Source organism: Balaenoptera borealis (assembly GCF_965194805.1).
Source record: "Balaenoptera borealis genome assembly, chromosome: 1".
NCBI lineage: Eukaryota > Metazoa > Chordata > Mammalia > Artiodactyla > Balaenopteridae > Balaenoptera > Balaenoptera borealis.
Genome location: NC_138860.1, coordinates 62,977,158 through 63,001,387, shown reverse-complemented (window position 1 = coordinate 63,001,387; position 24,230 = coordinate 62,977,158). Strand labels below are relative to the sequence as shown.

Here is a 24,230-nt window from a genome sequence, read left to right as displayed (position 1 = left end):
ATATTTTCTGCTAATAAAAGCTATTAATTTAGTGGCCTCTGATAAATCCAGGTGTTATGATGATTGCCTTTAATTTTGTGGAATGACTATAAAAATGACTTAAATATATATATTTCATTTTTAACTCTGAAATTTGTTTGATATTTATTGATATAATTGAGTTATGCTTAGAATGCCTGTGCCCTAGCCCTCAATGGAAAATAGTTTAGGATTGCCCTAATACTTAGATTAGGCTCTGGTTTCTTTTGAAAAAGTTGTGAAATTAATGCAAATAGGGTACATGTTAAGTATCATCTTTATCGTGATAATATAACATTAGCAATAATTCCTATGTGGTAGTTTAATAGAAGTTCTTTGTAAGTAATAGTTTTATAAAATTAATCTATAATCAAAATATTATAACCTACCTTTTACCAATGATGAAGGAACTTGTTTAAGGAAGTTCAGTGCTTCCTTAGCCAGTGTAGAGCTGAGATCAGAATCTAGACTCCTAGTCTCATGCCTTTTTAAAATTCTCATTTTTTTAAGTACCTTAAATATAAATTAACATGCCTAAGGGAATAAACAAACCATAGTGACATTTCATATGGATTTTCCTTTTGTGTAACTGAATATGTTCCTGTAGCAACAGCAAAGAAGAAATGGTTTTATTTATTCTACGTAAAATATTTTATCTATTAACAATAACATTAACAACCATTAATTAACTACTAGGGGCCATTGAAGCTTTTGGATACATTTTGTTCAAATCTGAGGAGAACCCTTGGGAGTATGGTTGTACCTGTTTTACAGATGAGGAAACTGAGGCTTAGGAAGGGTCATATAGTTTAGAATTTTAGAATTCTAGAACTGGAGTTTAAACACAGTTTTCTCTGATGTCAAAGCCTATTACTAAACTATGCAGTCTGTTTATTTTTGAAATTAAAATTTAATCGTAAATCCAACCTATCCCTTGTTAACTGATACTGATTATGGAATTATTTCCTCTCTTAATTCACCCATTCAAAAATCTGAGCACTTTAGAGACATACTGAGGTAGTGAAGAGAAACCATAAAACCGTGTCTTCCTCTGTAATGATTTTAGCTATAGAAATCATATTAGCTATTTTATAATGTAATTTCAAGGTGTAAGTTTTATACCCCCTCAAAAAGTATATAATATTTGTATATTATAAATACATGTTTAAACTAAACTACTTTGAGCAAGTCTAGAGGTATATTTAGTGAGACTGAACATTTGTCTCTCCAGTGTTTTTATTTATTATAGTTGATCATCAAACAATGATTATTTTCCTAAAATATTTTTAAAACAGACCTTTCAGAATTAGTTGACACCCTTAATGAAAAAATGTTGATGTTACAGCAAAGAGTATTAGTCAGAAATTAAGACATTTCAAGTGTCTGGTTGGCTTTGGGATAAACAAAAGCTGATTATCTTAAATGAAGATGTAATGATGAAAGTATAAAGAAAATTCCTCTTCTTTAGTAAAATACCTTGAGTACCTGAGTTTTCCCAAACCAGGAGAATCTTTGCCTTAAAACCTGACTTATCCCTTGAAATTCACCTTTCCCCAGGGATCTTTCATTAAATTACCACCACGACCTGCCTGGCCTAAAGAGGGTGGGGATGCACAGAATGTAGACAGTGAGATATAAAAAAGTACATTTTTTAGTAGCGCATGTCACATAACTGTTTTATTCCTGGTAATGTGGAGATCTTATACCAAAGAATTGTAATTTATATGCATTTTAATCTCTACTATTCAAAATGAGAAATAATGTAAAGTAGATTTTCTGGTACCTTTCTGTTCTAGATGGTCATGTGTTAGAGCTTTATAAAAGGTGAGATACATTGACAAATTTTATTTTTTTAGTTAAATTCTTTCTAACTAACTGGAGCTTGTGAAGGTGGTATGAAATTTATTGATACAGTGACATTATGATGAGATTACAAAGTTATTAACTACCCTAAGTATTACTTGAAACTACTCATCATCCTCTGAGTAGAAGGGAAGGAGGTGAAGTAGGGCTGGGGCAGCAAACATTTATTGAATTCCTACTCTGTTGGGCATATGCTATACACATCTACATGCATGCTTTCATTTTTAATATATGGAAAAGTACAGCGGTACAGGAAGTAGAGCAAAGAGAAGAAAGCATTATGCACAAATTTATGTCTTGCTTTTTGTTTGGATGGTCAACTTGTTAAACCCTTCATATTCTTTTGTCCTCCACTTTTGGCCAAACAATCATGCTGTTGATTGTTTCCAGTGCTCTGAATCACAACTGCCTGGGATTGCTGTATAGTGCTTATGTGGCCAGAGGGGCATTAGTGGGTTTTTTTTCTTGGGGCGGGGGGCGGGTAGTTAGATTTTAAGTTTTCAGAAGACTATAGTTAACAGAACTGTATTATATATTTTAAAATTTGCTAAGAGGGTAGATCTTAGTTACGTGCTCTTGCCCCACAGAAAAAAATTTTTAATTAAAAAACGGGGCGGGGGACACAAAGGAAACTTTTAAAGGTGATGAATAAGTTTATGGCTTTAGTTGTAGTCTCACAGATGTATATTTATCTCCAAACTTATCTAGTTTGTATACATTAAAGTTGTATACATTAAATATGTATGGCTTTTTGTATGTCAATCATATCTCAAAAAAAAAGTTTTAAAAAAAGTTTTAAAAAAGTTTTCAAAAGAGAAAACTCATACTTCTTAAGAAATGTTATTTAAAGATTAAAACATGAGAAAAAAGAAGAAAAAGGAAACCAAATTCTACTTCAGCCATGTTCAGCTAATTCAAACATTAATAAAACTGTTCTTACCATGTACAGTAAAGATAATTTTCTGGCCTATGGATTAAAACTCAGTTAAAAAACATGGAAATGTTCAAAAGCATCACTTAAAATTTCTTGTTATAACAGGAGAAAAATCTTGAGTAGTATTTATTGAATATTTATCAAGATATTAGAATAATACAGTTATTTTTATAATTCCTGATTATTTTCAAAATAACTAATATTCTCATTTTAATTTTAAGAACAGCCTTGGGAGATAGCATAATCATTCCCATTTTTCAAATGAGAAAATTAAGGTTCAAATGTTGTGTTAAGTTTCCTAGGGATGCTGTAACAAAGTACCACAAACCAGGTGGCTTAAACAACGGCAATTTATTGTTTCATAGTTCTGGAGGCTAAAAATTCAAGATGATTAAGGTGTTGGCAATGTTGGTTCCTTCTAAAGGTTGTGAAGGAGAATCTGTTCCATGCCTCTCTTCTTGTCTGCCCTCTGTATGTATCTGTCTTTGTGTTCAAATTTTCCTTTTTTGTAAGGACAGCAATACTATTGGACTGGGGCTCATCCTAATGACCTCATCTTAACTTGATCATCTCTGAAGACCCTATTTCCAAATAAGGTCACATTCACAGATCCTGGGTATTCGCCTTTAACATCTTGGGCGAGACACAGTTCAACCCATAACAGATGTGACATCCTTTGCTCAGGGTCTCCTAAGTAGGAAGTTTAGACATAACACATTGTAGTGCCCCTAAAATAGTAGTTTTAAAAGAACATGACAATATATCTATGATACCACATTTAAAATGCATTTTCTAATATTTTCTTATGCCTGGGTAGATTTTATTTAAAATTAACTGAGTTTCTAAAATATTTAATAGAGTTTTTGGTTGTAATGGATTTCAAGCTCTTTCTTTCTTTGGATAATAAATAAGTGATACGACACCAACTGTGGAAAGTTGTTCAGTACTCAGTGCTTAGATCTGAGTATAAATTTTACTGAACTTCCATTAATTCAATGTAGAGCTTTAGAATGTAGACTCCTTCATATTTTGAGATGTCCATCAGAATACTGTTTAATTGGTTTCAAGTGCACCCTGATGCTAGGTTATCTATGCATTTCACAATTCTGTAAGAATTATAGTGTTGCCAGTGTTAATACGCATCTTTTGATCAGAGATTTCTGAGGAGTGGGGAGAGCAAGACTCCACTAGGATAATAAAACAGTGTATGGTAGTTTGTTGACCTCTTTTCTTTTTCCCTTTTTTCTTTGCTAAATCTTTCTTTTAAAATTATTTTAGACTTTTAGAAAAGTTACACAATAGTACAAGTAACTTTTTCCCTGAACCTTTTGAGAGTAGGTCTCAGACTTGATGATCCATCACTTCCAAATACTTCAGTGTATAATTCCTACAAATAAGGACATTCTTCTACATAGTCATGATACAAACATAAACTCAAGAAATTTACAATAATACATTACTATCAACTAATCCATAACCATATTCAAATTTTTCTTGTTATCTCAGAAATGCCCTTCATAGCAAAAGAATCCAATCCAGGATCATGCATTGCATTTAGTTGTCATGTTGTCTCTTTAGTATTCTTTTATCTGGAATAGTTTCTTAGTCTTTCCTTGATTTTCAGCACTGTGACACTTTGGAAGAATACATTTTGTGGAATGTGTTTGAATTGGGGCTATGTGATACTTCCTCAGGTTATGTGTCTGTGGCAGGAATATCACAGAAGTGAAGTTGTGTTCTCATTTTGGGGGGGGGGGAGGGTTGCACAATTTTGATTTATCCCCTGACTAGTGATATTAACTTTGATCACTCGATTAAGGTGATGTTTACCAAGCTTCTTTACTGCAAGTTACACTTCTTCCCTTTGTAATTAATATATATTTCGTGGGCAAACTGTAAATTTTTGTCATCAAATTTTTGCCCACTAGATTTAGTATCAGTTGTTTCTTGACTGGACTTACTGCTATGATGGTTTCCAAATGTTAATTTTCTTGACATTCTACTGTAAGGAAGAACGTTCTCTTCTCCCTGTTTATTTATTTATATCAGCATGGACTCATGAATTCCTATGAGTAATGGTTATAATTCATTATTATTTTTATTTACTTTGTTCAAATTGTCCAAAAGTCTGTCCATGGGAGACATTTCAGGCTGGTTTCTGTTTCTTTTTCACATATTCCCATAATTTTTTAAAAGCACTTCCACTACTAATTTCTTCACCAAAGCAGTAAAAGGAGAGAAAAAATAAAATATAAAGTCTCAGTGAAAAAGCAGAAAGCCTCATTAAAGAAACAGAAAATATAAAGAACTAAACGGAGGAACTTCCTTGGTGGCGCAGTGGTTAAGAATCTGCCTGCCAATGCAGGGGGACACAGGTTTGATCCCTGGTCCGGGAAGATCCCACATGCCACAGAGCAGCTAAGCCCGCGCACCACAACTACTGAGCCTGCGCTCTAGAGCCCGTGAGCCACAACTACTGAAGCCCACGCATCCTAGAGCCCGTGCCCCGCAACAAGAGAAGCTGCCCAATGAGAAGCCCGTGCACCACAAGGAAGAGTAGCCACTGCTCGCCGCAACCAGAGAAAGCCTGCACACAGCAATGAAAACCCAACACAGCCAAAAAATAAATAAATAAATTTATATTAAAAAAAAAGAACTAAATGGAAATTTTAGAATTGAAAACCATAGTAACTGAAATAAAAAACTCACTGGGTAGGCTTACAGCAGAATGGAGGGGACAGAGTGATCTGTAAGATAGAACAGTAGAAATTACCCAATCTGAACAAGAAGGAGAAATTGAACAAATAAATGAACAGAGCCTCAGGTACCTACAGGATTATGACAAAAAAAAGACTACAACAAGAGTAAGAGAAGGCGAGGGGAAAGCAGGCAGGGCCAAGAAGTACTTGAAATAATGGATGAAAACTTGCCAAACTTGGCAGAAGACATCAACCTACACGTCCAAGAAGCTGAGCAAATTCCAAACAAGATAAACCTGAAGAAATCTGTAAGACACATCATAAAACTTACGTAAACTTAAAGACAAAGGAACAATCTTGAAAATAGTGAGAGAGAAATGACACCTTACGTATGGGGAAAAAACATTCCAATGATAATGGATTTCTTATCAGAAACCATGGAGGCTGGGAGACAGCGGGGTAACATTTTCAAGTACAGAAAGAGCTCCAAACCTCAAATTCTATATCTGGGAAAAATATTCTTCAGGAATGAAGGAGAAATCAAGACATTCTTAGATGGAGGAAAACAAAGAGAATTTGTTTCTAGCAGCGTTACCCTAAAAGAATGACTAAAAAAAAAAAAATACTTAATTTTAGATCCAACAGAACATGTTCAGGACTTTTATGCTGAAAACTACAAAATGCTGATGGGAGAAATCAAGGAAGATATACGGAAATGGAGAGATGTACTGTGTTCATGGATTAGGAGATTCAACATAGGAAAGATAAATTCTTCCCCAACTGATATACAGGTTTAATGCAGTTCCTCTCAAAATGCCCCTAAGATTCTTTTGTTTTTTTGATTGAAATACTGTGTACAATGTTGTTAGTTTTGGGTGTACAGCAAAGTGATATATATATATGTATTCTTTTTTAGATTCTTTTCCATTATAGTTTATTACAAGGTATTGTTCTTGTTCCTTATCTATTTTATATATAGTAGCATCTATCTGTTAATTCTGTTAAGATTTTAATAGATAAGATTATTCTCAAATTAATACAGGAATGCAGGCTAATTAGAATAGCTAACAAAATTTTGAAAAAGAAAAATAAAGGGGGAAGAATCAGTCTTTAATTTCAAGACTTTTTATATAGCTGTAGGAATTAAACCTCAGGGCTTTATCAGTAGAGGCATTGACACATTGATCAATGGAATAGAATAGAAAACCCAGAAATATCGACACAAGTACAGCCAATGGATTTGTGACTAAAGTACAAAAGCAATTCAGTGGAGGAAGAATAGTCTTTTTGACAAATGATTTGGGGAGGGGTGGGGGAAGAACCTTTAACCTAAACCTCACACTAGGATAAAAACAGAAGAAAATTTTCGGGATGTAGGGCTTGGTGAAAAGTGCTTAATCATGACACCAGGAGCACAGTCCATAAAAGAAAAAAATTGATAAACTGGACTTTATCAAAATTAAAAAGTTTTTCTGTGTGCAAAACTCTGCTAAAAGGATGAAGAGTCAAGCTCCACAATGAGGAAAAACATTTGCAAAGCACATATCTGATAAAAGATGATTATCTACAGTGTATGAAGAACTCTCAAAACTGAACCCGAAAAAAACCAATCCATTAGAAAATAGAGATTTGGGTGGAATTCCCTGGAGGTCCAGTGGTTAGGACTCCATGCTCTCACTGCCAAGGGCCTGGGTTCAATTCCTGGTCAGGGAACTAAAATCCCACAAGCCACGTGGTACAGCCAAAAAAAAAAAGAGAGAGATTTTTGCATTTCTAAAAAAATTCAAGAAAGAATAGACATGTCACTGAAGAGGATATATGAATGGTAAATAAGCATATAAAAAGATGGTCCATAAGCCATTGAGGAAATGCAGATTAAGACCACCATGAGATATCACTGCATACCTATTAAAACAGCTAAAATAAAAGGTTATGACACTACCAAATGCTGGTGTAGATTTAGAAAAACTGGATTTCTCATACATTGTTTTGAGAATGTCAAATGGTACAGCCATTCTGGAAAATATTTGGAATTTTCTTTAAAACTAAATATATACTTGTCATATGACCAAGCAATCTCACTTCTGTGCATTTATCCCAGAGAAAAAAAAATTTATGTCCACATAAAAATATATACGTGAATGTGCTTTGTATATTATAGATGAGAGTCAGATACGTCTTTTGCAAATACTTTCTCCCAGGGTGGAGCTTGTGATCCTATGTACATGCCATTTATGAATGTTTATAGCAGCTTTATTTGTAATGACCCCAAACTGGAAGCAACCAAAAAGTCCCTTAATTGGTGAATGGTTAGACAAACTATGGTACATCCATACCATGCACTACTCGTTCAGCAATGAAAAGGAATAAACTGTTGATACACAGAATAACTTGGAGGGGTCTTAAGGGCATTATGGTGAGTAAAAAATGCCAACCTCAAATGGTCATATACTGTATGATTCCATTTGTATAATCCCCAAATGACAAAATTATAAAAATGGATGGCAGATGAGTGATTGTCAAGGATTAGGAATAGCCAGAGGGAGAGGAGTGGATATGCCTATAGTGGGGTAGCAGCAGGGAATTCTTTGTGACAAAATAGTTCTGTATTTTGATTGCAGTGGTGGTTACATGAATCTACACACGTGACAGTAAAATAACATAGAACTTTACATATGCTCTATACCAGTTTCCTGGATTTGTACTGTTAGTTGTACTGTACTGTTAGTTATATAAGATGTAACCAGTGGGGGAAACTGGATGAAGAGTGCGTGAGACCTGTCTATAAATTCCTATGAATTTCTAACTATTTCAAAGTAGAAAGTTAAAAACAAAAGAGAGGGATATTATCATTGCTATAGGATTTCAGGGAAACAAATAGTTACTTAACAGTGAGGGGAATGAAGATCTGTGGTCATAACTTTTGAGCCTGTCTTTATAGGCTAGATAGACTTTTCACTAGTTGATATAGGGAGGGAATGGTATTTCAGACAGATTGAGAGTTAGTAAATGTTTATGGAATGACTGCCACTGTACTGTTAATAGTAAGAGATATTAATAACATCTGATTAGTCTGAAGAACATTTTAATTAGTTTAGTGAAGGAGTATATCTTTCGATTTCGTATCTCATGTAGAACTTTGGGATACTTGTTACCTGTATTTTCACACAAATTTATGAAACCTGGGAGTAAGAGAGAGAGAAAAAGAGAGAAGACACAAATTACCAATATCAGAAGTGAAACAAAGTAGTTCAAAGGATGAATGACAATAAACAAAGCAGCATGTGGTTTTAAATAAAACAAAGCCTGTTTTTCATGGTTTTAGTAAATGGAATCAGAGAAAAAGTCACATTCCATTTCTTAAAGTTAGAGAACTCTAATAGTAGCCAAGGATGTCAAGCCAAATTATAGGCCTGTGTTAAAGCCGTGTTGTCACCTGATCTTTTCTTCCATGGAATTTTCACACTTTGTAATTCTGTATTTAGATGATTGCTTAATATTTCTGTCTACTATTGAATTGTAAGCATTCTGTGGCTCAGCGTTGTAGGCCCAATTCCTATCCTGGTGTCTGGCAGCACTTAGTAAATACTTGTTGAATGTGTTCATACATGAAATAAATGACTTTGCAAAACTCTTTACATTAGAACAAATAAAAGACAGTTATAGAAGTAAAGAAACAGGATGATAAGATAGACTAGACAGAAAAGTTTAGTGTAATGGCAAAACTTTAGTAGAGCTACACAAGATTTAAGCTTTTACAGCTAAGCAATTCAGGATTGGATTTTGTAATGTTGCTATGTTTACTGAAAAGATGCCAGAGTGTTGGACTGAGCAGGAAATGAGCTATGGCATGGCTGTAGAAAAATAAGATAGCACAGGTTAAGGAAGACACCAGAGCATGAGCCACTTAATACTAGCTGCTTTCTAGTGTGGTAGCTTTCTTAACAAACCACCTCTTAAATGACTGATCCAATTAACTGATGCCATGAGAATTTTTGCTTGAAACATACTGATGATTCCACTACAGCATGCTGAATGCTTACTCATTAGTATGTCTGTGCATATCTGCTGCTGCTGCTGGAGTTGTATGGGTATCAGGAGTCATTTACACGTTTGTGCTCTCAAGCCTTTTCATGCTGGTTTATACTTATTTTAATCACACAATTTAAATAATTATTATATAAATCAAGGGAAAGAGAAGTGATGTTTCTGTGAAAACTTAAGTTGAATGCTTTGAAAAGATTTGATAAAGGGTAATAAGTAAAAAAAAATACTGCTGAATTAGATGTGACCAAGGGAGCTGTAAAATATCAGGGATAAATTATTCTTTAAAAAACAAAAAAGTAAGTAAGAAGGAAAAAGATTCTGTACTCAGATTGCTTCACGTGTCTTTTAAGCAGTTTTTCAGTCCATGGGTCATGGAATCACTTTAGTAGGTTTAAATCAATTAAAAAAGAAAAAAGAAATACATTAGAACATATCAGAGTGCATTACACCTAGGAAGGAGCATTGTTTCATGAAATTTTTCTTGAGTTTTTAATATTTATTTTATACACATACGTAAAATGTGAAAATGTGATAAGCTTGAAAAACAAAGCTAAAGAAATTGAAACTGGAAGTATTAGAGTGTGTATTAAGGGCATGATTTATCCTAGAAAGAAGAGGAAATTCAAATTAGTGGATCCAAACTTAAAGCAAAGGCTTTAGTCCAACATCAAAAGGTTGGTGAATGAATGTATATTTTTGTGCTTTGTGTTAAAATGAAATGTTTAAGGTATGTATAAATGGTTTTATATTTAAGTTGACCTTTTTAATTGACCAACAACTACAGATCTCTGTGTCATGTGGTAAGAGTTTCAGCACATTTTATTATACTTATTTTCCTCTCATACTTTCTTATTATATACCCCCCACCCCCACTTTCTCTGCTACTTAATAGCTGTGTCACCTAAGAGTCATTCTCTAGGCCTCAGTTTACTTTTTATGAAATAAGATTATCCTTCAGATCTCTTGTTATTTGACAGTGCTTAATAGCCAAATTGATAAAGTAAATTCTTTCTTTGTATTTGCCCATCTAAATTTTTAGTAAATGATAGACATTCCATTTTGGTTTTTTTTTTTTTTTTTTAAAGCACTGAAATCCCTGTATTGCAGCCTTAGGGGGCATCATTCACATATGCCAGTCAAAATGGCCATCAGAAATAAGTCTACAAATAATAAATGCTGGAGAGGGTGTGGAGAAAAAGGAACCCTCCTACACTGTTGGTGGGAGTGTAAATTGGTACAGCCATTATGGGGAAAAGTATGGAGATTCCTTTCAGAACTAAAAATAGGGTTACCATATGATCCTGCAATCCCATTCCTGGGCATATATCCGGAGAAAACTCTTAACTCAAAAAGGTACGTGCACCTCAACGTTCATAGCAGCACTGTTTACAGTAGCCAAGACCTGGAAGCAACCTAAGTGTCCATCAGCAGATGAATAGATAAAGAAGATGTGATATATATACACAGTGGTATATTACTCAGCCATTAAAAAGAATGAAATAATGCCATCTGTAGCAACATGGATGGACCTAGAGATTATCACATTAATTGAAGTAAATCAGACAGAGAAAGACAAATATCATATATCATTTATATGTGGAAACTTAAAAAATTCTATAGATGAACTTATTTACGAAACAGAAATAGACTCACAGACATAGAAAACAAACTTATGGTTACCAAGGGAGATGGGGGAGGGAGATAAATTGGAAATTTGGGATTGGCATATACACACTACTATGTATAAAATAGGTAAACAACAAGGATATACTGTATAGCACAGGAAACTATAATCAATGTCTTGTAATAACCTTTAATGGAAAAGAATCTGAAAAAGATATATATATATCTGAATCATTTTGCTGTACATCTGAAACACTGTAAATCAACCATACTTCAAAAAAAAGTAAATTTTTTTTTAAAAAAAGAGTTTCTTGGCCTCTTTTCCAATGGAAACAACCATTACCTCACTAATCAACTCCTAAACTAGGTCTTAAAGGAAAGCAATTTAATTGGATTAATTCATGCTGAAGTGTGAATAACAATCCTACAAACTTCCCAGAAATGGTTTTCCTTTTTAAAAAAGGTATTCTTTTTAGGTTAAGTTTTAATCTGGTATTTCAGACAGAGGACCAAATGAGGTGAACATTTGAGACTTTGTGGGAAAAGCTCTTTCCCTCTTTCAGATCAGCTGTTCCACAGTTAAGGGACTGTAGGTGAGAAATGGTGGCCATCCCTCTCCCAGTCCAACTGTAGAAGGCCTGGACAAACTTCTAGTATTTAAGCCTGCCTTCTAGAATGCACAAAGTATCTAGATCAAGAGTGGCAGGAGGGGAGTTTTCTCACCCCCACCATTGTGACCGAGTCAGCTTCCTGTCCCTCTGGATAGCTGCATCTCAGTGCTGCCTCCTTCTTTTGCCCCTCTCCCTCTTCCTGCAGTGAAGATAGTGAGTTGTGCAGCAGAGGGGAAGGAGGTCACACTTTGCATAGTTAGTAACCTATGTGAGTTGGTGAGCTATATAGGCCTGCCGTGCAGAGACCCTGTGGGACTCTCTTGGCTTGAGGGGGAGGAGGATTATTATACTACTGAAGTCCTGCCCTGCAAGGTACCTTCCAGCAAATACTCCTTAGTTGGCAGTGATTGTCTGGCTGTCGCTATAAGTCATCCTTAACTAATGTATGAAAGACCTAATTGGCATAAGAAAGGTAGTTTAGAGGTATTACTGCATGCAGTACGAAAAGGTAGATGGTAAGATGCAGAGAGATTCTATGATAAATGCAGGCAATAAATGTAAAATTTTATGAAGGCAGAAGAGGAAGGAAAGAAACATTTATTCACATTCATCATTTCTTCTCATATTTTCCCACCAAGTAGAAGCTGTATAATCCAATACATTCTACCTTAAAAACTCATTTGAATTTTGTATTCTGTTCCATAATATATTCTTGATTGTTTTACTAAAAAGTATTATGATTCATTATTGAATAAAATCAATGTTCTTAAAAGGATGCACCATGTTTATCGTGTGTCTTGATGTCTTCCCTGGCACAACTACCTCATGCTGCAGTCCAAGGTGTAGTCTGAGAAGCACAAGCACATTGATCCTCACAGCAACCTCATGAAAAAGATAGTATCATTTTACAGATGAGAAAAGGAAGGTTCAAAGAGGGAAAGTCTCATGGGTAATACACGTCATTGTTAAATTTCTCCCCCAAACCCTCTCCTTATATGGATTTTGTGGTTCTGTAAAACATAGAAAAACTAACAGTATAAATAGAGTGCTGATCTAAAAGTTAAGAAAGGTTTTTGGTTCTGTTCCTAGCAAAGTTATTGACTTGCAGGGAAATCTTTTGAAGGTCCCTTATAGAAATGTTGTCTTTCATTTCCTCATATGCATGTTGAATTTAATTTCATCCTTAATGTTGGGAAAAGGTACATACATATTTTAAAAAATCAGACACTTGGCATGCTTGAAGATCAGTTTTAAATAAAAGCAATTGTTAATGGAATAATACCCTTGAGAACTCTCAAGTCTAGTGCACTCTTCTTTGTATCCATACACACTTGACTTTTAAACACAAAATTGTTGTCACCAATTATTGGCTTCCTTACTACACTGAAAGTAAGCTATTTTAGTCTGCTGCTTGATTCAAGCCCCCCATGCCTACCAGTTCCTTAACTGTATAACTTGTCCATAGGTATAATAGTAGCCAAGAGCTCAAATTTTAATGTCAGCAAAATCTGGTTTTAAATTCTGACTCCAGATTATTAGTGTGACATTAGATAAAGTACTTCAGCTCTCTGTGCCTCAGTTTCCTTATTTTAAAAGGGGGGTAATAATGCCTATTTCATGGGTTTTTATAAATCTTCTGAATTGTCTATGATGATAACATTGGAATGTTGTCATATGGTAATGCCTAAAAAATTTGGGGTTGATGTTTTATTTTTACCTTGTAAATTCACTGTAAATAAATATATTCTTTTGTAAGTATTCTAAGTCTATAGATTCATATACATTAAGTGAAATTTACTTGAAAATACTAATTCTACAATTTACATGACCCATTTTTTGATGATTGATATTGTAAATAACAGACTGTCATACACTTTAGATTGATTTTGATGGGGGAAGGATATTATATGATATGTGGCATTCAACTAATCTATTTGGTTAATTTGGTAGTATAAAAGGATTTGTAGATAATGAATTTTCATACTCTGGAAGATAATTTTATAGATCCTACACTGCTTCTGGATTTATACTGGTGCCTCGTTTTAAAGTAGGACTTTCACCTGACAGTGTATGTTAATATTTGGAAAATTCTCTATCAGTAGGCTAGCACCATCTTGACAGCCCTATGTTCTGCTTCTACCTTGCTAATTGTTTCCTTGGGATTATTTGGATTGTGTAGAAAGCTTTTGGCAAATCCCCTTATTACTGAAGTCATTGTTGCCAGCAGGAATAAGATTAAAGGTGCTTAAGTCTGTAGAGTTGTTTCTAATTTGTACGTGTCATTTCAGTGGCATTTTAACAGAACTGTCTCCTGTCCCTCCCTTCTCCCCCGGTACTATCTCAAGTTAGGTCCAAGAAGCCAGGCCATTGGAAGAAATCTCATTTTATCCTCCTAATTATTATGCTGGCACTCAGGAGATAATTTTTCCCTTCATGCACTGCCAATTAATATGCAAATGGACTGATAAATATTTATGCAATGATTTAAATTATGCAGGGGGTGCTTTCAGTGTATTCTGTAAATGAATTGTTCGTGGACTTCAAAGTACTGGCTGCTGTGCTAACGAGGAGAGATTTGCATAAGGCCCTAATCACGCGCATACTGATTAAGCTTCATTATGGAAACTGCCAGCTGCAATCTTTGTTTCTATTTTATTACAAAAAGAGGAACTTTTCATGCTTCAGTTGCCTTGACAATGTCAGTCCTAGCTGGTAGGAGAGACTAAAACTCCTCTGAGCAACTGAAGTTTCCTTATTCAGTTGAAGATTGCTATGGTGTAACTGAAGTTGTATTTCGCTTCTCCCCCAATCCACTTTCCACCTCCCACCCTTGTTCTTTTAAGAGTATAGTGTAGATTTGTTAGAAATAATAGTACCTTCTTTCCCCTACCCCATACCGCTACCTGTTTTCTTCCTTGCTTTGGACTGTCTGAACCGCTAGAAGATTTCACAGCAATGCTGGACTGCAGTGACTATGTTCTAGGTGGGTACCAGCACGGTTCTTTCTTATAAGCTTTAATATGGAAATAGCGTGTGTGGAGTTGACTATGCATAAATGCTTAATCGCATATGCAACCAACTCGGGGGAGGGGGGAGAAGTGGATTGAGCTGGGAAGGAGGAAAGCATTTGCAAAGCACAAGCCTGCTTGAATTTGCAGTAGGTCCCTCCCTACCACTAGCTCTTCTGGTTCAGAGGATATTTTCAGTAAATAGTGTGGATTTAGAGTTCAACTTGAATGGAGGACATTTTTGCTTTTTGGAAATTTCTATTGAGAGCATTTCATGTAGTTCTAAAAACAGTCTAAATCTGAAAGACGGTATAAAGTGTACCTAAATAATATGTACATATTAATAAAAAAAGTTTTGCATACCGAATGTGAATGTCTTGTATAAAAAATGCCTAGTGAAAAATAAGATGGAGCCATAGTGCATAGTTGTTCCCATAAATGCTAATGCAGAAGGTAATTGGAATGGTTACTGCAATAGGACTGTTGATCAATTTCCAGATTTTAGAAACTGTTAACTGTTTTCAAATTTTGGCTAATACTAGCCTTTTTTATTTTTAAAAAATCAACTTCTGTTCTTCAGGAAACAATTTTTAAGTGCTGGAAAGCCTGTTTTTAGAGTTTTTCCTATAGAACAACAAGATTTGGGGAGGGGGATGTGTGGCTTGAATATATAAACTCTCTTTGGCGATTAAGATTTAAAATAGATTGAGGCATTTTGGTTTTTAGACTTACTGTGACCATGGTGGCCATATTTTGTGTTGAGTTTTTTTCTGTTTGTATGCAAAATTGTTGAAACCTCTTTGGGTTACTCTGGTCACCTCTCCAGGTGATGATAAGAACTCCAGGTCTCTGATATCTTAGTTTTAAAACCGCTACAAATGATTTCTTTTTCCTGTAGGTAATTTTTCCTGCTTGAAAAATTGAGGCTGCCCCCCATCACCATCACAGTAGCTCAGGATAAAATAAAATGATAGTTCTGAAAATGTTTGAATTTTTAGCTGGAAGGCATGGCCTAAACCCAGGGTAGTACTAATACTTGTACAGCATGATAAAAATCACTATTAAAAGGGTTAATGACTAAAATAACAAACTGATGTCAAGAATTCAATCCAAAAGCAACCTGTAGACTGTGTATTAGACTCATACAGTCAGTTCAGTGTGCCCAGAGAGAAAAAACAAACTTCACATATCAAAAAAAGAACTTACTTGTATTTATTCTTTTACATCTACTAAGTTGGGAACTCAAGAAAGGAAAGGAAAGTACCTTTCTGAAATATTTTTAGCATTATATTTTAGAATTAGACGTTATATCTGTAATTTTCAGTTCACAGTAAATATCATTTAAACATTCTTCCATTCCATTCCAATGTACAACATTCATAGTTGTACGGTTAATCAGGATTTGGTTTTATTTATTTTTGTGTATGTGTATTAAACTCTTGACAGTTTAATAGAAAATGCATAGAAGATTCACATAGAATACCTGTGACATAATTTTTAATTTTTAGATGTGGAAATCAGGATATGAGTTGTACAGGTCATGACTTGTTGAGAATTATGCCTACAGCTTTGTTTTTATGGTATGTGGAAAACATTGTTACCCTTCTGATGAATGTTAACTACTTCATCATTTTTTCCCATTTTCTTTTAAAATACATTCTAAAGGAAGCATTGAGCAGCATGTATGCTTAATGGTGTATTCTATTACATTTGTTGTGGTTTTTGTTGACTTTCATAAGATTTTGGTTAAGTCATTCAGAAAGCTGATGTTTACTAAGCTGTACACCTGTTCCTTTCAAACCTTAGTATGCTTTCAGATGATATTTAAATTTTTCTGTAGGGGGAAGGAAGTTATAGAACTACCCTCATTTATGACCACAGACATACAAATTTGAACCCTTTGAACATGTGAAGAACAAAACAAATATATGATAGAGCTGCTTAAGCCCATAAGGCAAGCATTTGTTTCAAAAACTGTATTTAAAAAGCTATTACACAGCTTCCAGGTTAGAAATGAAATTTATGAGAGAAGGATTCTTGATTCTTTCTCATCAGCTATGCATGTGGATAAAGTAACCATGGACAACATGGTTGGGACTACTAATGATTGTTTCGATTTTCTAGTTAAACATTTAAGCAGATGACAAAATGGGCTCTTCAGTCAAGAAATTGAATATAATATATAGTTTAAGTATTATTCTCTGCTAATAATTACAGTTAAATGGTTCTTAACCCATTGGGGGAAAAGGTAGAACTTGCTTGATAGTAAACTTCTTTGATTATAAATATGCTAAGTTTGAGTTCACAGGAGAAGTAGAATAAGATACATATTAAATGTATAGTTTTTACCCTTTAGAAGAGGTAGAAGAAAAGCAGACTTGTTCTTGTCTTTGCTCTTGCATATCTTCTAGGATACTTAGTATTGCTTGATGAAAACATATTACTATGAAAGCATTCATTTAGGATATCAAGGCAGTATAATTTTTAGCTGGGTGTGGTTATGATTTAATTTTGCAGTTATTAGATGTATCTGTTATGCCTTGTAGTCCAGCTTCTTGTACTGGTTTATGATTGAGGTATGAATTTGATATATTCTCACTTTGACACGTGTTTAGTTTGTTTTGGGGGAGGGGGTGGGGAGTAAATATGGAGATATTTTTCTTAGACATGTTTTCATTTTATTCTGTTAGGTTGAGGTATTGTCCAGTCTGTAATCAAGTTTACCAGTAGATTATTTAGGTTACAATTAATGAATATCTTTACTTACGAAAAAAGAAACTTTATTTGGGAATAACATATTTTACTTTGTGAGGTACTTCTGTCCTCCTCCCCGCCCCAACTTTGTTTATTTAATATACTTTATGCTTTATATTATAAAACATTTTTCGTCTTTTTTATATTATACTCTCTATTATAATTTTTTTTGCAGGTTAGATTTCTGTTATTTCTCTTGGAAGAATCTTAAGGTTCTTTAGAAAGACAATTTATTTGTGGATCACTTCAGAATTAAGGGAATCCTGAATTTCTTTCAGATAAAATTTTATTATAGTTTGCAATGTTTTAATGTTGATACCATCTCTCCTTGAACTGTAGGACTGTAACAATAGTCAATATTCCTGACCTTTTCCTTTGCCACAATTTTGCCTCCCTAACCACATCCCCAGTGTTTTCAAAACCTATTCTCTTCTGATTTATTGCAGACTCAAGAATGAACAATCCGTCAGAAACCAGTAAACCATCTATGGAGAGTGGAGATGGCAACACAGGTACAAGATCATTCTCAGATCCAGCTTTTTAATTAGATGTAATAGAGCTAAAAGAAGAAACTTCGCATTTAACTGTGACTTGTATTTGGTGAATGAAGACTAATTTGAGTATTGAGTTGTCAAATATTAGTATTTGCAGGAACTGGGATTGTATTGATTTAAGATTATCTAACTTCTTCTGCAGATTGTTTCATCTTTTGCTGCCATATATCAGAGAAACTACAGAGTGGTTGAGAGACTAGTCCTTTGGGTCAGTTAGTTCTGGGAATGACTTACTAGCCACTTACTAAGCTGTGTGACTTCAGGCAGTTTCCCCAGTCTTTTTGAAAAAGACTTAATTTGTTCACCTATAAAATGGGGATAATAAATTTCATAAGTCATTGTGAGTATTAAAGGAAATGTGTTAAGCATGGTGCCAGCTACACAGTAGCCATTCAAAAAAGTTGAATGGCTGTAACAAAAAAGTTGCTCTTGTTATAGGTGTTAATCAAAATGGGAAATCTTACCCACATTCAGTATAAATTGTATTGAAGTTATCGTACTGTGAGTAGATAAAAACACACACCTGTTTCTAATACATCCTTTTATTTGGTAATTTTTTTAAAAAAATTTACACTTGATTAAACCCTGTATCAAGAGAAAATTAATACCATAAAAATGAGGAAACTGAGGCCCTCGTGGGAGGAAGGTGAGTCCGTAAAGGATAGATTGTCTCCACAGCCCATACTCGACATTTGACTATGTGTCTTTATCAACCATTTAAGAAGGGAATTATGGGCAGGGATACCCAGAAAGTAATAGTTTCACTAGGTTTTTACTAGCAGAGAGCGTTGCCTCTTTGACTTGTGATTTTTAAAATGCCTAACTATGAGAGATAGTAAAAATGAGAGTCACTCTTGGAGACTGTCTTTGTTTTCCACCCCTACTGGCCACAACACCTTTTAATTTGAAGTAGATGAGTTGAACCAATACAGCAGCTTCCTGCCTACATATCTTTCGTTAAAACTTTTTTGGTACCTGGAGATACTTGTTAATCTTTTAATCTCTAAAGCATACCTGCCTCTTTATGTGAAACGGAGCAGTGGGGCTTCCTGCTGTATTTAACATGTCTTAAGTTACTCCAACTGAGGCTAGCCAGGTAGACTGCTGTAAATACATCCCGTGAAGGGGAAGCGCAGCATTCTATTCTGTCTGAAGTGTCAGCTAGTCTCCTTTCTGTCCCGTTTGGGCTCCGCCTTGCATTTTTTTGTAGCAGCAGTCCCTCTGCCAGTATTTTGGCCACCTAGCTTAGGTGTGGGACTTGTTTGCAGAGAGAAATAGGGCAGTTGATCCCATTAAGACACTAGAAGAGAGTGAGTAGGACACCCATGCCTAAAGAATTCAGATTCAAAGAAGAGGCATGTATTTCTTAGGGAAGAGAAACAGACTCAGAATGATTGGAGAACACTGAAAAAAACACTATATCGGATTCCTTGGGAATCCATTACTATAATAGAAGTTTCAGTAGCTACCATTTATTGAGCACCACATTTAATAAAACCCTGATGACATGTTTTTAAAAATCTTAAGCACTGTATGCATTATCTGATTTTTGAGGTCTTATGGCAGCCCTGCAAGTTAGGTATTATTTCAAGGAATAGGAAATTGAGGCACAAAACCAGCCAGGAAATAAAGGCAGGATTAGGATTTACACCCTGCATATGGTTTACACCCTGCATATGGTTTCTCCCATGAACTGTAATAAAATAAAACTGAAAATTTAAGCAAAGCTTTATATATATATATTTGGGTCTAAAACCATTTATAGAGCTATGTAAGATAAATTCTAGCTGGAACACTTGCTGAAACAGTCCCATGAATTTCTTGCCCTGTTATAATATGGAGTGCATGGCAGACTCATTCACCATAGAGCTAAGCAGTATGAATTTAGATATTTTACTTTTTAATGTCTCTAAGACTCTGATTTTGTGGCTGAAAACTAGTGCTTTCTTAGACGTTTTTATTTCCACCACCAGCAATGGTAGTTGATTTTACAAATAGGGAAAATTTTTATTCCTTTTTCACAAGAATTACTGCTAATGAAATAATAAGAGAAATTGGATCAAACATGAGATGATCAGCCATCCTAACTCTGGAGCGTGGTGACTCACTTTCTGTATGTTGACTGAAGCATTTGTTGCCTTTATAAAATTACACATTACTTCCATATTATGGACTTTTACATTCACTTGAGGATAACCTTGAATGTCTAGTTTCTCAAATGTTAAGGGTCTGTCACTGTGTTCTTAGCATTTCCCACTGATGTCAGTTGGTTAGCTTAGGAACATAAAAATACATTTGAGTTCCAGTTTGCATACTAAATACCATGTCTGATACATTAGATGTAAAATTACAGTCCACTGGGATTTCCCTGGTGGTCCAGTGGTTAAGACTACGTGCTTCCACTGCAGGGGGCGAAGGTTCAATTCCTGGTTGGGGAACTAAGATCCCGCATGCTGTTCAGCGCAGCCAAAAAATAAAAAATAATAAAACAAAATAAAATTACAGTTTACTCAGATAATTACTTGCTTATAAATTGATCTTTATTTAAAAATATAACTAACAAACCTGCAGATTGTTTAACTGTAAAGAATATATGGGTTCTTAGTTTTTGTTGGTTTATGAATAACAAGAAAAATTTTCAATGGAAAGAACCCTTAGCATTATAATAAAACCGAAGTTTCACATTTTCTGGATTCAGAATACTTTTGTGTAGACTACAACAATTTTAAACATTTCAGGAAAAAATAATTTTTGATTTTGTGACATTTTAAGAGAATGGTATTATAAAATTAAGATTGTATTTGATACGTTACTTCTTTGCCTTTCTCAGACCAGAGTGATTTATTTAGGTTGAGCAGCTAAATCTGACAATGTGCTTTTGTCAAACAGCCCTTATATGTTCACAGAAAATCTGTTGCTTAGGTTTATTAATTTATTTAAGTCTGTACCTGTCCTATATGTAAAATACTATACTTGGTGTTATTAAAAGATGTTAATGCAAATAAATGAGATACCCTCAGTCTTTGAAGAGTTAGCAATCCATTAGAGATGAGACAGATACGCAGGTGACGGATTCAGGATAGATTTTGGTAATTCAAGAGGAGGTATAGGAAAGTACCATAGTGGTATTTCTTTGAGGAAATTTGAGTATGTTCATAGGCCAGGTGGAAGGAACCACCAGAGAGAAAGGAATAAAAGAAAAACAACTGACGGAACTGAGGTAGGGGAAAGAGTTAGGATCAAAGGTACAGAATGGAGGGTTAACTTTGAAAATGGAAAAAGATATACCCTTTTTTTATATTGGGGAGAAGAAGCTAAGATCAAACAATGACAGAAAATTGAGGTGGAAAGGAGAAGGAAAATGAGGAATAATTCATGTTAGATTGTTCCATTTTTCTTATTTCTCTTTTAAGTAGTTGAGGCGGTCATCGGAGGGGAAGGCAAAGATAATAGTAATAATAATAGCAGCAGTTACCATTTGTTGAATTCTTACTATATGTGCACGGCTAGCTGCTTTATTATATATACTTTATAATTGTTAAAATACTCTTATAAGGTAAATAGTATTATGCCTATTTTACAGATAAGGGAAATAAATTCAGAACTGTTTAGTAATTTGTGATTGCAAAGACTGTGAGCCTTTCATTACCTTTCTTTCTTTTTTCTTTTTTTTAATTGGAGTATAGTTGCTTTACAATATTGTCTTAGTTTCTGCTGTACAACGAAGCGAATCAGCTATATGTATACATATATCCCCTCCCTCTCATTATCTCATACTGCCTCAAAGATTTTGAATGAAATGGATTTGCGGGTATTAGTAGAGTGAATGAGTTTTGACATAGTTACCTTTAAGGAATTGATTAAAATAAATAAAAAGTAGTAATATGCTTCTTGTGGGTCAGCTCAAGTTAAAGAAAACAGACGTGTATCTTATGTCTCTGGATTTGCCTATTCTAGATACTTTATATTAAGTGGAATCATACAATATTTGTTCTTTTGTGTCTTAGTTCGCTTAGCATATTTTCAAGTTTATCTATGTTATACAATCTATAGCTGAATAATACTCCATTGTATGTTTGTACCACATTTTATTTATCCATTCATCTGTTTATGGACACTTGGGTTGTTTCCACCTTTTAGCCATTGTGAATTAATGATGCATTGAACATTGGTGCACAGTTCTTTGGGGTATATAACTAATAGTGAAATCGCTAGGTAAAACAACACAAATTTATTATCTTACAGCTCTGGAGGTCAGAAGTCCTAAAATTAGGGTTTGGAAGGGCTGCATTCCTTCTGGAAGCTCTGTGGAGAGAAATCATTTCCTTCCCTTTTCTAGCTTCTATAGGCTACCTACACTCCTTGGTTTATGGCTGCTTCCTCCATCTTCAAAGTCAGAAGTAAAGTGTCTTTAAGTCTGTCTGTCTGTCTTCCCCTCTCTGTCTCTGCCTCTCTCTTTTCTCCCTCTCTCTCTCTCTCTCTCTCTCTCTCTCTCTCTCTGACCCCTGCTTCCATCATCACATCTTCTCTGACTCTCCTGCCTCCCTCTTTCTCTTATAAAGACCATTTTGTGATTACACTGGGTCCACCCAGATAATCGAGGATAATTCCCCCCCATCTCAGGACCCTTGACTTGATCCAATCTGCAGAATCTTTTTTACCGTGTAAGGTAACTATTCACAGCATCTGAGGTTAAGATGTGGACATCTTTGAGTGGCTGTTCTGCCTGCCACAGTACTTTATCCTAAATTAAATCTGACCAACTGTATTATAGATGACAATTGGAAAAGTAAAGCAGTTGTATAAAGTTTTATAAACATCGGTAGGAAAAACCAAAACATTTTCTTTAATGTAAAAAATATTAGACAAATTTTAAAGCCTTGCTCACTTTTTAATCAAAGGGCAGACTTCTTTCATCAGTATTCCTGACAGATGGTCATCTACCCTGTGCTTGGACTCATCCATTGTCAGGGAACAGTTAATTTTTAATGTACCCTATTCTGTTGTAGTACAACTCTGTTATCTATACTTTTTTGAATTCTGCCCTTACCAGTAACACAGATTAAAATGATTTTCCTCATCTTTTAAAAATGAAAGCTCTTCTGGAAGTCATTGCCCTATTCTAAGTCTTCTTCATTTATTTGACATTTATTATAAAGTGACTTATTATAAAGTAATATATTATAAAATATTACAATTCATTATAAAGTAATAATATAATAGTGGCTGTCATTCATTAAGTATTTACTAGATGTGTTAAACACTTACATAGATTGTCTCATTTAATCCTTATAACAACCATATGAGGCATTATTTTTTTCTCTTTATAGATCAGGGATTGAGGCTTAGATGTTTTTAGTCCCTTGACAAAAGTCACACATATCTATAAACACGTATCTATAAAAGTGAGCAGAGCCATCCTCTTATCCTTTGAGCTATGTTGTTCCTTTTGTTTCGTCTCCACTGTGCAAGACACTGTACTATACTCAGTAGGATCACTAAAGTTGAATAAAATATTAATTTGTTCTCAGGAAATTTATCTTACAGAGAAAACATGTATGCAAATGTAATAGAATATTCATAAGAAGTATTACATGAGTCTATGAGAATTCAGTGTAGGGAGAAATCATTTCTAGCTGGGAGGATGAGGGAAGGCTTTGAAGAAGGTGAGACTTAAACTGGACCTTGAAGCTGGGTAGGATCTAAATGTGATGGTAGTAGACAGCGTATGTTTAGGATGAAGAAACAGTAAAAGCTAACATGGGAAGAAGAAATCTGTACTGAAGGTTTCTAATTCCTCAGATTTTTCCCATCGTGTCGTGTGATTTCTAAATCCTCTATCATTTAGTCATCCTCAGAATTAGTATTACAGACTTTAGTGCAGCCACAGCTGTTACCATTGGCTTATTATTGTTATTTTTTAAAACTTACTGCTGGCTTATTATAATTATTTTTTTTATAATTAATAAAGGTAAAAATGACATCAGATTAAATTTTTAAAATCTAAAATGTTATTTTTTCTGATAATATTTAACTGTTTTGAAATATTAAAAGTTGTTTTATTTTAAAGCAACTGACTCACCTTGTAACCAGACAAGGACTCAATTTTAGGAGGACTC

General features: G+C 34.5%; 1 protein-coding gene across 7 annotated transcripts in view; it reads left to right on the top strand.

Moving 5' to 3' along the window:
• Positions 1-24,230, top strand: part of POU2F1 (POU class 2 homeobox 1) — a 178,370-nt gene that overhangs the window by 75,145 nt on the left and 78,995 nt on the right. For 6 of the 7 annotated variants that reach the window (XM_082360715.1, XM_082360712.1, XM_082360716.1 and 3 more), the window contains one exon: positions 18,004-18,069. In XM_082360715.1, coding sequence (XP_082216841.1) covers positions 18,004-18,069 — 66 coding nt within the window. Of the gene's footprint in view, positions 1-3; positions 14,779-18,003; positions 18,070-24,230 lie in introns of those variants that run through there. The other variant, XM_082360711.1, reaches the window with a different exon arrangement.